This window comes from Podarcis bocagei, assembly GCF_964188305.1.
Source record: "Podarcis bocagei genome assembly, chromosome: 13".
NCBI classification, from domain to species: domain Eukaryota; kingdom Metazoa; phylum Chordata; class Lepidosauria; order Squamata; family Lacertidae; genus Podarcis; species Podarcis bocagei.
The window spans coordinates 15611353-15625819 of record NC_138138.1 but is presented as its reverse complement, the minus strand read 5'-3'; the positions used below and the strand labels follow the sequence as shown (position 1 = coordinate 15625819).

The 14467-nt window shown below is 47.1% G+C and overlaps 1 protein-coding gene across 1 annotated transcript in view; it reads right to left on the bottom strand.

Moving 5' to 3' along the window:
- Nucleotides 1-1192: 1192 nt before the first annotated feature.
- Nucleotides 1193-14467, bottom strand: part of NMT1 (N-myristoyltransferase 1) — a gene marked incomplete at its 5' end in the record, with an annotated part of 31888 nt that continues 18613 nt past the window's right edge. Inside the window, 6 exons of the mRNA XM_081165537.1 lie at nt 1193-4585; nt 5651-5788; nt 6079-6246; nt 8307-8477; nt 12317-12425; nt 14097-14267. Coding sequence (XP_081021663.1) covers nt 4565-4585; nt 5651-5788; nt 6079-6246; nt 8307-8477; nt 12317-12425; nt 14097-14267 — 778 coding nt within the window. The 3' untranslated portion in view covers nt 1193-4564. The remainder of the gene's footprint in view (nt 4586-5650; nt 5789-6078; nt 6247-8306; nt 8478-12316; nt 12426-14096; nt 14268-14467) is intronic.

Genomic DNA, 14467 nt, shown 5'->3' with positions numbered 1-14467 from the left:
AAAGTAGTGTTTGCAAGTAGTGTCTAAGCTTGAGTTCCTATTCTTAAAATCTTAAAATCTGGAACTTCCCGAGATGTACGGGACTGCAATACTCAGTGGCCTTTCCCATTTATAAAGTGATGGTAGTGGTGTAGTTCTGTCCCCTCTACCAATATTCATGTGTTGTTCAAAAAGCCCTTTCTGCCAATGACAACCACGTCACAATGATGTGGCAAGGAAGATCTATAGCTGCGTCATTTTTTTTTGGTGGAAAATTGAAAGCAAACTTCACTCCAATAGCTGAAAATGTTAACTTTTAGAGTATGTAAGGAATGATGATGCTTTATTCTTCAGTGTACCTTCAACAACAAGGGTTGTTTGATTTAGGAATATTGGGTGGAATCAACATTTCCCAGGAGAGGGAAATATTCTGTATCCCAAACAAACGTGGCATTTCTCTGTGTTGCCTTCTCTCGTGGCAAAACCACCTTTTCCCTCCTTCTCCTTCCCGCCCCTGTGCCATCAACTCTTAGGCTGTAGGCATCAAGTTGAGACAAGAAGTTATACAAGTCATGCTTCAGGACAATCTCCACCACTCCCAACTATCTGTCAATTTTTTTAAAAGCAAGGCAGGACCCAAGGAGAATGCAAAAGGATATAAAACAAAGGATGGAGAAAGGCAGCCGAAAGCAGCTCCTCCAACAGGTTTGTGTTTTTTAATCTCCTCCTCTGCCATGTTTTGATTGGCCAAACTTTGGTTGGCCCTACTACAGACTTTGGGATTGTTCTTTACTGATCCCCTCCAGCAGGAACCTCTCTGAAGACAGAGCTCTTTCGCTGGTAGAACTCAACATATAGCCAGACCCTTAAAAAGCATTTCCGTTGAGAACAGATTAATAGGCTCTGCATCCACAGTAAGGGACATGCGAGGGAGATATGTCCTGCACTGCTGAGCCATCTCCCATTAGCACACAGGAGACGTGAGGTTGGGAAGTGTTCTCCTGCCTCTTCAGAATGGAAAACCTTACTTTCAGCAGGACTTTTTAAAAAGCCACTGTTGCACTCACAGCCCTCACCCCACCCCACAAGGCATGACTGTATTCACGTGGTTCCCATCTTAATCACACACTCAAAAGCCATTGAAGTAGGAGACCACTGTCAGATCTTTGGCCCAAAGTTAGCCGATACTCCCCACCAATAAGCACACAAGGGGTGAAAAGGAATATTACTCATTTATCACATTTGAAGAATGCTATACAGAGATTGTAATATATATATAGAGAGAGAAATGCACAAGCCCAGGCTGGATGTCTGCGTCCTCATCACAGCACACCTCAAAAGCGTATCCAAAATGAAAATGGATGCAAAGCCAAGGGCAAAATGCTAGAAGAGGGCCCATTAAAGTCTATACAGGATCTAGAGCTAGGAACATGTCTGCGAAGCAAACGGGAATTAGCCAGGGAAACTCCAGTGCTCTTTCAATGCCAGAGGCATGTCCTGTCGAAGGAGCTGCTGCCTTCAGGCTTATAGTTCTCGCAAAGTTTTCAAAGCATTGGAAATCCAAGGGGTGTTTTCGCAAACCCCTCCCGGGTGGAAATGAAGGTATTCCTTCTAAATAAAGCAGCAAAACACTTGACCGTGGAAAGACGCAAAGGCAACTTGGACAAAGCAAGCACAGATCACGGGAGAGATCCTTTTCGTAATGTTCTACTGAACCTCCACGGGTGACGTTAACAAGCTCTGAGTCAACTGCACAAGCAGGAGGTTAAAAGCTGCAGGCGTTGCCAGCCTACGACACAAGAATTGCACAACCGCTGGTTTCTAGCTTAAGGGGGATTTCCTCTTCCTCCAAACGTGTTTTGAAACCGTTACGTCTTTATGAATCAGTCTTCAAGAAGGAGGGTCAGTTTCCAAAATACAATGCTTGGGTAGAAAGCCATCGGCAAAGTAAGGAATGAGATATACATCTTTTACAAAAGATATAGAGCGTTGAGGTGGTGCCAAGTTATCTAGATAATGCTGTCCTTTTCTGCCCAGCAGTGGAAGGAAGCGCACTTGGGAGCCCAGTTTTCACTCAGGTGGTAAATGTGTCTGGATTGTACCATTTCAGAGAACGGATAGTCTCAACACAGAAATGGATGCTCCACCATACAAAGAAGCTAGAGGTGAGGAAGATCGGTTGCAGTCCAGCCTTCTCCCCTATGTATGCTAGTTTTCTGTATGGAGATTCAGTCTGACGGGATATGGCCTAGATTAGGGGAGGCGAACCTGTGGTGTCCCCAGTTCATGTTGGACTCCCAACCTGCATTAGCCCCTGGCAGCATGGTAAGTGGTTAGGGATGGTGGGAGTTGCAGTCAACAGCTGGAAGGCCACAGATTCCCCATCCCAAGGATGTAGACACAGGTTTTCCCAGCCTAAACTACAGGTTTTGTTGTTAACATTTAAAACCCTAAACAACACAGGACCAGGATAGCTAGCAGAGCATCTCCTTCAATGAAAACCAAACTGACCTGTGAGATAGCCCAATAATGCTTGCTGGCAATGGGGAAGCAGGCAATCCTCTGCAATGCCCTCCCTCTGGAAATCTGTGAGGCAGGGACCATGACGACTTCTAAATGCCTCTTTCCTAAGCTTATCCAAACTCTTGACCCTTTCCCCTTGTGTACACTGCTTATTTTTATTTGGGATACAGTTGCATTTTTTAGCCAGTTCTTAGCAAATTTCATTGAATTGTGTTGTATTTTTTAATGTGAATTTCTTATAATAAATAGTATATTTTTAAAAACAACATAAAAGCCACTGAATTGGCTATGATAGAGGTACACCCTTCCTAGGATCTCAGCACAGACCTTGAATAGTGGCTGTCTCCCACCACAAATGCCACTGATGGGTTTTCACAGATCCAAGTGGCTTTAATTCGTGGGAGGCCAATTCCTCCCTCCTGCTCTTCTTCACGGTCTCTGCATCTTTTCAGCCATCCTTGTTTTCCAGCAGATGACTTCCAATGCCTTCCAGATATGGAGAAGACCTTTCGAAAGCCCATTTTCCTGGCGGTGTTTCCCATCGTAGCAAAACTTGGGAGAGCCCTCTGTAAGACAAGGCCCATCCATCTTGTTCACTGCACAGACAGCAAATCTGCTGATTTTGCAAGACAGACAGCAAGGGTGGGTGTAGAAAGACATATCTCCTTAGTGTTGGGTCACATTTTCACTGGGAAACTGGAAAGCCTCTTTCCTTGAAAGAGGTCACTGAGTAGAAGCCCTCGAATGAAGGCCTGATCTTCCCAACTTCAGGAAGTAAAATAACCTTGCTGTAACAGATACACCAGCAACATAATATGGTCTGTCTCCCGTTGCAAGTATTCATTGGCAAAGTTACAGATAGCTATTCCCATGGTAGCTTGAATGAAATTCTCATGGGTTTATGCGGACAGGCAACAGGCACAACTGCCAGGAAGGTTTCTCATAGTATCAGCAGATTCTCACAGAAGGGAGCACAAAAATGTTCTTTTCAGGGCTGGGCAGTACAAGCGGACTGTTAGTTGACTTAAGCAGAAGGGAGACGCTACAGCTCAGGAAAGGTCGAAAAACGGGCAGAGCGTACGATTCTGTTGTAGGAAAACACAGAAGGGGTGGAGCTGTAGTTCCAAGACATCGCAAGCCCCAAATAACTCCCATCTCTTCGTGGCGAAAAATGAAGAACTGCTCCCATAAAGCAAGGCATGGCCAACATGGATTTTAAGAGCCAAAAGGCACAGGCTGTTAACAGTTTGGAGAGTCAAGTGTTGCAGCGACAAACCTTAGCGCAAGTCCAGGACAGGAGAGATGGGACAGCTACATACATCATCCCACAAGAGTTCAGTTCTGCGACAGCTCTGTAAGTCACTAAATTAGCCCTTTATTTCTTTCCAAAAGAAAAGCTGAATAGGAGTATTAAGCACGTTAGCCCTTTGCTGCATGCACAAGGCAGAAAATTGGCTTTAAAAAAACCACCCCAACATCATTAACTAGCACCAGCCTTGGGCAACCACACCAGAGAAAACTCACACTGAAGCTCAATTGTGCTTTAGATGTCACAGAGAAACAATGGATATAGCTGGGTGTTGGGATGCACCACACAACACTAATTTTGCTGGTGATGGCTGGGGCAATCTGGGCCATTTTCAACGCTATTTCTACAACAGAAAGCTAAGCAACCCCGTGGTTCCAGTCCCAGTTCCGCTGAACAGCAAACATGGTTAAAGTATAGAATATATAATATATTTTTTTATTATTATTCACCCGTTAACTCCAATATATGCCAATTGTGAGCTAGTTTTTCAGCAGTTACATTCCCTTGATCGTGGTTGTACGGGGTGGGGGGGGGGAGAAGAGGCCAAGTGCTGATGCTAACATGTCGGCGCACTCCGAGGCGCATGGTACAATCATCAGAAGTGTCAGTGGACGGTCCGCGTGGCCAGTGTAGGGGGGCGCAGCTCCTCCGCAGGAGGATCGCACTTCCATAGACATCTGAACGGCAACGGCCAGCAGTTCCACTCTAGCCCGTCTTCAGTGGCTTTGCCAGCACTTCTCCAGAGATTACTGGTTACTGCAGCACCAAGCCAACCTATGGAAATAACCGGCATAGAGGGGAAGGGTTAGGAAAGGTTGAGAACTTTTGTTTCTTCGTGGATGGATGCAAGCTGTCCAGTTGCACAAAAGAGGCCTTGTGCCCCAACAGTTACAGTGGCGAGGACCAAGAAGCGCAGAGATGCATCTGTATACTGCAATGCGTTATACGTAGGACTTCAGCTAGTGCAGAATTCAGCAGCCAGGTTGCTCACCGGAACAAGATGGTTTGAGCGTATTACACGGATCCTGGCTCGACTGCACTGGCTATCGAATTCAAAGTGCTGGTTTTTAACCTATAGAGCCTTAAACGGCCCCGGACCGCAATACTTCAAGGACCGCCTCTTCCCATATGAACCTACCCAGTCCCTGTGATCCTCTTCCGAGGCCCTCCTTCGTGTGCCTCCTCGAGAGATCCAGAGGGTGGCAACATGAGAACAGGGCCTTCTCTGCAGTGGCTCCCCATCTGTGGAATGCTCTCCCCAGGGAAGTTTGCCTGGTGCCTTCCCTATACACCTTTAGGTGCCAGGCAAAAACGTTCCTTTTTAACCAAGCCTTTGGTTGATCCAATTTACATCAACCAAATGTGTTATTTTGTTTGGGGGGCAGCTCTTGGGTTCTTATTTTTAGTAGGTATTTTGTGGTTCTATATCTTGATTTTATTCTGTGAACTGCCGTGAGACCCCCGGGCATATCCCTATCCTCCATTTGCGCATGATTGCTGGAGTTTTTGCTGAGAGGCAGATTGTTTACTTTGTGATTTTTAGGTGAGTGTTTTCCCCCCATTCCCCCCTTCTAAAATTTGTTCCTTTTCTATCAAAAAATGGGAGTGTCAGCAACTTTGACCTGAACCCCAAAATAATGGGATTCTCCTCCCTAAACAAAGTCAAGAATTTAGACCAGAACCCCTAAAAAAAGGACTCTCCTTCCTAAAAAAAAGGTCAACAAATATGACCTGAACTCCCCCAAAAGGGGTAGATCACTGCCTGCTCCCCCCCCCCCGAGAGTAGATCGCAGTCTCTTAGGAGTTGGAAATCCCTGCTCTACAGCAATGGTCACCTACCTTCTCTGGCCCCATGCTGGGGCATTTCCAATTGTAGAGATAATACTGCAGATTTCCATCTCCGATCCCGAATTTCAGCTTCTCCAGGAAGGTCTTGTTCTCCATGAGATCCAGTGCATTGAAAACATCAAAGCCCCTCTGCACAAAGAGGTATGGCAGGGAGAGACATTGGGCTTATTTGTATGCTTTGTAATTCCTTAGCATCCAGAAAAAAAATAGGCCAGTTTTTCCCACTCAAGTGCCACGAGAGCGAGAAAGTTGCTTTAAAAAAAAACCCGTAACTCAGACATTCAGGACTATCAATTCTGTACTGCTCCTCGGGTCTCCTTAACACATATATATTAGGCTCTGATAAACAAGATTGTTTTTAGCACGTTTCCCCGAATGTTACATTAAGGAAATAACGTAACCTAAAGAGCGCAGCTTACCATCTTGGCCAATATAAGGGCATCGTTCATGAGGTCAAGAAGTGGTGTCTTGGTGTGGACATTGTAGAATGAATAGGCCGCCTTCAAGCTCTTGTGGGTTGGGTGATTCATAATAGTGGAGGGCAGGGTGTAGAAACTCAGGAAGTCGGTCACCTCCCCATCGGTGTTCTGAAGTAAACAGTGAGATACATTTTAGAATGAAATCCCCCAGACTCTGTCAGTCTTCAGCTGTGGGGGAAGCAAGTTGGCTTCATCTGCCATCGGGCCTGCCCTCTCCAACTTAGCAGGGCAAGAAGATCTGATTCCTCCCTTCTCTCCAATTACCGTATTTTTCGCTCCATAAGATGCACCTAGTTTTTAGAGGAGGAAAACAAGAAAAATATATTCTGTGCAGGGCGTGTAAGCTGCTCTCGCTTTTCTTGTTTTAAAGCAAGCAAAGCGAGAGCCACTTACACGGCTTCTGTCCCGCTTTGCGCAGTTCTCACTTTGCTTGCCCATCCCTCCTCCCGCCTCGCTCTAAAGCCAGCAAGAGCCGCTGACACGCTCTGCGTGGCTCTTGCTTTAAAGCAAGGAAAGCAAGAGTTGCTCAGAGCGTGTCTTGCTCTGCGGGCTTTACAGCGAGCAACGGACGGGAGCCATGGCTCCGACTGCGGAGGTATCCCTCAGCTTGCGACTGCAGTGGCAGCCGAGGGATCCCTCTGCCGTCCAATGCATTCGCCCCATAAGACGCAGACATTTCCCCTGACTTTTTAGGAGGAAAAAAGTGTGTCTTATGGAGTGAAAAAAAAGGTACGATATTATTCTGGTTTAGAAAAGAAACAAAATGGATTGGGAATTAAGATGGCAATGACTCTTGATGAATAGAACTTTGGACTGTGGGTGGGGGAAAGCCATGCATAAACCTAGCACAGCAAGGAATGGACTGAGCTAGAACCTCTCCACTGATGTGGGAATACTTGCTGCTTTTGAATTTACAGCAGCAGGCCCAAACCGGTGGTCCATAAGCTTCATTCAGGGGGCCTGAAGCATGCCTGTGGATTTGTGGCTGAAGACAGCGCATGGAATACTGGTGCTGGTTTTTAATTGTATTTTTATTGCTTCTTATATTGCAATTTACTGTATTACAATTTGAATTCTGTGGAGGGAGTTCAAACTGTAATACAGGCACACCCCCATTTACACAGGCATTGCACATTTACGTGAAATATTTGAAACACCGTTGAAAAAGCCGGCAAACACCATGTTCTGCCCCTGCCCGGCCTCTTCTCGTGACATTTTCGGGTCACATACATTTGTGTGCAGTCTCACACATACTGAAAACGCATAAATGGGGGGGATTGTCTATTCATTAAAATACGTAAGACATAAATGAAGCAATAAAAATACAAAATAAAAATCACACACATTGCCACTGCTGCAACAAGAAGAAAAATCATTAACTGCCCCTCAGCAATTTTCAAGCTGTCTATGGGAAAATAAGTTTGGGAGCCAGTGATTTACAAAGTTATTCTTCTATGTGGGGGAGCATTAAAACTGGCATTCCCTCCCACCAGCAGTCTACAAGAGCAAAATCCATTCTAACACCTTATTCAGCTTGAATGCGTGAAAAATCTGCTAAATTTGACTGCAAATACAGCAATGCCCTTCATATATTCACTTCACACAAATGTTCAGGGCTGTTTTTATCCCAAAGGAGTACGGCTTTTTCTGTACTTAAAAACGTGTACACTGGTATCTTGGAAGTTGAACAGAATCCGTTCTGCAAGTCTGTTTGACTTCCAAAACATTCGGGAACCAAGGCGCGGCTTCCGATTGGCTGCAGAAAGCTCCTGCAGCCAATTGGAAGCCGCGACAGACGTTCGGGCTTCAAAGAACGTTTGCAAACCAGAACAATCACTTCAGAGTTTGTGATGTTTGGGAGCCAAAATGTTCAACTGGCAAGGCGTTCGACTTCCAAGGTACGACTGTATTTAAGAATCTTGATTCTGTCTGTGGAGTAAGTTTATAAGATGTGACACCAATAAATAAAATAAAATAATAATAATAATAATAATAATAATAATAATAATAATAATAATAATAATAATAATGCATCTGCCCACCTGCATGCAATTTGTCCTCCTTCATATTCAGCAGGACTGGGGAGACAGACTGCAGAACTCCCCAACCCATTCTCTTTGCCCTCTGCTCATTGGCTGTGAAGTGACAGGGAAGAAAGCGCTCCTCACCTCAACTACAAATGTGTCTATGATGTTGGGCTGGGGTAGAAACCAGTGCTCCACCTCCTCCTCATTCATGACAGGGGTCAAGTTGAACAGCTTCAGATACTCAGCCAGAAGTTTGTGCACAGCAGGGATGTCTCTCTGCTCCATCGGCCGCAGCCCTGGGGTCTTTGGAGTCTGGGGGAAGAGTCAGAGGGAAAGGGTTTGCTTAGAAAGGCATTTGGGGACCAGAGATCCTGGCTGACAGTGAAGGAAGAGCTTCACAGCTAGACTGGCGGTTTGCAGACTGTACCCTCAGGACCACTGGCTGTGGCTCAGTGACAAAGGGTGGTTTTCAACTAAGTTTTACTGCAAGGACAACCACTGAAATGAATGGACCTAACTTGAGTCGTGCTCATTAATTTTGAGGGGTCTACGCTGATGGAAGCTTAGCTGAATACCCGCCAAGATGCCCAGTGTTCAATCTCTAGGGAAGGGGAAAAGTTTGAACCCTGATAAACTAGATCCACAGGTGCCCTTTACTACCACATCCTTCTCCAACAGTTTCTAAGCAATTTGTTCTAAAAACTGTTTGGGGTTGTTTTGCTCTCCTTCTGCGATAAGGCGCTGCTTGGCGCCTTCACTCCAAGTTGACGCCAGCAGAGAAATCTTATCAGAGACTGCACAGCCCTGTTCTCTGGCTCCTCCTGCTGTGACAGCTGTGAAATGCAGCGCCTGTGCTGTGCAGCTTCTGTGCCAAGCAAACCTATGCGCAGGGTCCCCAGAGCTACGTGGATGAACCTTCTGCATGCACATTCCTGTGGCTGGAGATTGCAGTCCTGGCCAGTGAAAGCACTTTTGTGTTGGCCCTGGGGTGGCTCAGATGGAAAGGAATATTATATTGAGCTAATCGTATTGCCCAGGCGGGACACGGGTGGCGCTGTGGGTTAAACCACAGAGCCTAGGTCTTGCCGATCAGAAGGTCGGCAGTTCGAATCCCCGTGACGGGGTGAGCTCCCGTTGCTCGGTCCCTGCTCCTGCCAACCTAGCAGTTCGAAAGCACCTCAAAGTGCAAGTAGATAAATAGGTACCGCTCCGGCGGGAAGGTAAACGGCGTTTCCGTGCGCTGCTCTGGTTCGCCAGAAGCAGCTTAGTCATGCGGGCCACATGACCCGGAAGCTGTATGTGGCTCCCTCGGCCAGTAAAGCGAGATGAGCACCGCAACCCCAGAGTCGATCACGACTGGACCTAATAGTCAGGGGTCCCTTTACCTTTATTGCCCAGGCACAGAAGGGAAGTGGCTAGATAAGGACAATTTTGGAAGGTTTACTGCATGAGATCCAGAGAATTAGGAAGCAGCCACATAAGGCTTTCTTGGGGGACCAAGTGCATTTAAGGGCAATGGGGGTGGTGGAAACTCCTCCAGACACATTTACCAGATCAGATTCTGTGCCAGTTTGCTGCCCACTGGCAGGGAGAAGTAAGGGGCACTACGACAACCCAAAATATGGTGCTAGTGCAGAGTTGCACAGAGTCACACTGGAACCTTTCTGGAAATCACTGTTGCAATTGTGGTATGATGGGTAATCTCAAAAGATGTGCCCCAACTATTTCAGGTGGTTCACATGGCATGGTTGCCACCCAGCGACTGTTACCAAGCAGTGCTCAAACACCCGTGTGCCAGGGCCACTCGCAAACTGAAGGATTTCCCTCTATTACATCTCAGGTTTTTTTTAAAAAAGGGGGAGGGACCAGTAGCAAAAACCACCCAATCAGCACAGGGAACAGCCGTGAGCTTGGGAGATGACCGCTTGCCCAGCAACTCCACATGGCAGCCGGAAACACCAGCACAGAGCTAAGCTCAACTTACAGAGACCTGATGCTCTCCCAATTTAAAAAGGTGAACCCTCTTTACGTCCCGACTTCAAGCAAATACACTTTGACACAATAAACCACATTTGATCGACTCTGGAATCAGAATATTTACAGCCAGAGAATCAGAAAAGGGTCAAAGGCTATCTAAATACCCATCCAAGGGTAGGGCCACCCATCTTCTAGCTCCTTACCAGGCAACCTAAATATAATTCACATTATAGTGGGGGCATGAGAAGAGAAAGCAGGTGCATCTGGAGCTAGTGTCTCAAGCAAACAAGACATATACTCCAAGTGAAGGGAAAGGGAAGCACCCCCACTCTGCATTAGTAGCCAATCTGATGCTGGGGAAAAATCCTAAAAAATGTTGGTGGAGGGGGCACATAATCGCTGTATCACCCACCATCTTGGCTCTTGGTCTACATTTCCAACATTTCTGGTGGCTGATGCAAGTTTTTCTCCCGAATTAAAAAAAAAGAGCAGTTCACCCTTATACTCTACAAAGAAGCCTTCTCTTTGGTTTTTCTTTTTTCCCCAGAAAGCACCTTTTTATTAATTATTATCTTGTTAAAGGAATATAAATATATGTTACACTATAGCACAGCAAAAGGATTATATGGATGAATGTTGTCTGGAAATTTGCCATTCCAGAACATAATAAATGACCAATGTTATTTAAAAAAAATCCATTTGTCTATTCATTACTTGCCCTTCTGTGGTTTGTCAAATGGGTCAACATTCCACACCCCCCCCCCAACTATTCTGAAATTAAGGGTGCCATCCTCCATGTGCAAGCTTTAGCTTTAGGGTATAAGAGAGAAGAGACGGGGGTGGCGCTGTGGGTTAAACCACAGAGCCTAGGGCTTGCCGATCAGAAGGTCGGCGGTTCGAATCCCCGCGACAGGGTGAGCTCCCGTTGCTCGGTCCCTGCTCCTGCCAACCTAGCAGTTTGAAAACACATCAAAGTGCAAGTAGATAAATAGGTACCGCTCTGGCGGGAAGGTAAACGGCGTTTCCGTGCGCTGCTCTGGTTCGCCAGGAGCGGCTTAGTCATGCTGGCCACATGACCCGGAAGCTGTACGCCAGCTCCCTTGGCCAGTAAAGCGAGATGAGCGCTGCAACCCCAGAGTCATCCGCGACTAGACCTAATGGTCAGGGGTCCCTTTACCTTTTATAAGAGAGAACTTCCCACACAGGACAGGTTGCCTCCTCTGTGAATCATGCTTCTGCAGTGTGTGCCTTTAGATTTCAAAGGAAACAAACCCAGAGCACTGCCTTCCCTGGAGACCAAATAAGCAAACCTTCTGTGGTCCCTGCGCTACAAGAGGGACTGAATGCTCCAATCGCATTCTGATGCGGAGATGTTGCGGAATTATCCAGCCATGGAAGAGAATGATTAGGAGGAGGCAAGGCCAAGACAACACCTTGCGCAGAGATGCAGCTGGCAATCTTCTCTGCAGATGGATGAGCTGGGCTCAGAGGAGCCTGTAATTATTTCTTTGCGGCTCGTGAGCAGTTCTCTCTCGGGACTCCGGTGTGCCCTTGGCAAGGTTTGGGATTGCTGCTCTAGATGCAGGATAATCTCTGGTGATACGGAGGAAGGAGAACGGGGCGGGGGAGAACCTAAGAAAAACTAACGCTGAGATGCGGTTGGGGTGAGAAGGAAATCTTTCTTGACCTCAAGGGGTACAGCTCAGGTTTCAGCTCACAAGGTACTTCTCATTTAAATGCAATCTGGTTTGGGCCCAGAGTGTACAGTCATACCTTGGTTCTCAAACGCCTTGGTACTTGTACGTTTTGGCTCCCGAACGCCGCAAACCCAGAAGTGCTCTGGTTTGCGAACGTTTTTTGGAAGCAGAACGTCTGACGCGGCTTCCGCTTGCCTGCAGGAAGTTCCTGCAGCTGATAGGAAGCTGTGCCTTGGTTTTCGAATGGTTTTGGGAGTCGAATGGACTCCTGGAACGGATTAAATTCGAGAACCAAGGTAGGACTGTACATGGAACTTGTGGGGCGTGGGGAAATAGTGCGGAAAGGTCGGGGTCCCCGCATGCTCTCAAACTCCTTGCCTCGCTCGCGTGAGGAAAAGTGTGGCAAATGTACAATCTCAGCTTGAAAGATTCTTACACAAAGGCCCCACTGAGGTTACTGCCCTGCCCATCACAGACCTCCGAAAGCCGATAGAGCTTCATGGTGCGTTGCATAGTCATGTTCCTGCTCAGGTGGGAAAACTTTACTTCAATCAGCTTGCGCGGATTCAGGGACCGGTGCCAGTACCTGCCGGAAAGAGGAGCCTTCCTGGTTAGACATCCCACTCGGATCCCATCGTTCCTCCACGGAAGCCTTAGTAACTTGAAGCCTAACTCAGTATCACCTAAAAGTGGAGGTACGTTTTACTCCTAGGCGCAGAAAGGCACACACACACAATCAATCAATCAATCAATCAATCAATCAATCATCTTGCCAGAACAATGGCTGAAACTCTTCTTGCAGGAAAGCCCTATTATTTATTTCCCGGCATCCCTCTTCCCCCTGTTATCCAGTCAGTCAGGGGTTAGAGATGGAGCCCTGCTCTCTGGGCAGTGGTGATACTTCTAGGATCTCCCTTGCCTATCGAAGCTGCAGCACGAGTATCATAGAAAGAGGAGACTTGAAGGTGCGTGTGGCGATCACACACAGGGCCCCCGGATGTTTGACGGTCTATTGACCCTGTGCCGCCACTACAATTGCTTTTTCCGCTGCCACCACCCCTTATCTCACGGGGACACACGGAGTCCAGTCAGTTGTTAACAAACAAATAATCAAGTTTATTTTTTAAATGCAGGAACAAGCTTATGGTTACAGTTATTTTTACTTGGCAGTTTCTTATTCTTAGTTCCTAACAACTCCAAACTGATTATTCCAACTATCTGACTCCACCTCACAATTCCTCTCACTCTCTCACAATACAACTCTACTAACCCACACCTAAACCTCCCTCTTCCTTCTTCAACTCTCAAGCCTCAACTCCACTGACTTTCAAAACCTCCCACTCTAACTTTTATTCCCCCCTTGCATTCTCACTGGCCAATCACATCACACCCATTTTAACCTTTTCCTTATGACCCATCCTAGGAGGCAAATGCCACAGTGCTTTTGACAGGTTTGGCAAAAGACAGGATGCTATTGGAGAGCTGACATGAGGGAAAGAACTGTGGAACTCAGAAGAAGCCACCTTTGAGGAGAAAAAAGTAAATCCGAGGTAAGACACCTTGACACTTGAGGTTCAGGTGGCCTCAGTGACCCGGAGTACCTTCCATCAGCTTTGGCTGGTGGCCCAGCTATGCCCCATTTGGACAGGGATAGCCTAACTGCTGTTGTCCATGTTCTGGTAACCTCAAGGTTAGATTACTGCAATGCGTTATACGTAGGGCTGCCTCTGAAGACTGTTTGGAAACTTCAGCTGGTGCAGAATTCAGCAGCCAGGCTGCTCACCAGAACATGATGATTTGAGCACATTACACCGATCCTGGTTCAACTGCACTGGCTACCAATTAGTTTCCAGGCCCAATTCAAAGTGCTGGTTTTGACCTATAAAGCCTTAAACAGCTCAGGACCACAATAGCTCAAGTACCGCCTCTTCCCATATGAACCTACCTGGACCCTGCAAGCATCATTTGAGGCCCTTGTTCGTGTGCTTCCCCCTTGAGAGGTCCGGAGGGTGGTAACATGAGAACGGAGCCTTCTCTGCAGTGGCTCCCTGTCTGTGGAATGCTCTCCCCAGGGAAGTTGGCCTGGCGCCTTCATTATTTAGACCTCTAGGCGCCAGACAAAAACGTTCCTTTTTAACCAGGCCTTTGCTCGACCTAATCAACATCCCATACTGTGATCTTTTTTTGTGAACCGCCCTGAGACCTCTTGGTATCGGGCGGTATATAAAACCAATAAATGAAATGAAATGACACTCACCTACAGGTACCAACAGGCTTTGGCAGTACCACACCGGCAGTGTAAACAGCCTGGAAAATCCCCTCCAAGTGGACCCGTCGGGTGATCTCCCGGATCAGCACAGGGGCCACCCGCTTGGAACGCAGTTTCTTGTGCACACAGAGGAAGTTTATTTCTACCATCTTCTTTTCCCTTCAGCGGAAGAGAAAGACAACAACTCTGAAGAACAGTTTCTCCGTCACATTTTGAAAAGCGATCTGAAGGAGAGCAGGAAAGACCCTCCTGGGGGGGCCACTAGGGGGCGCATTGGAAGATGGCCGACAATACCATCTCTCCGACCCACACGGGGTAATTAAGAGGCTGTTAGGGGAGTAGGCAGCCTCCCTTGTTGC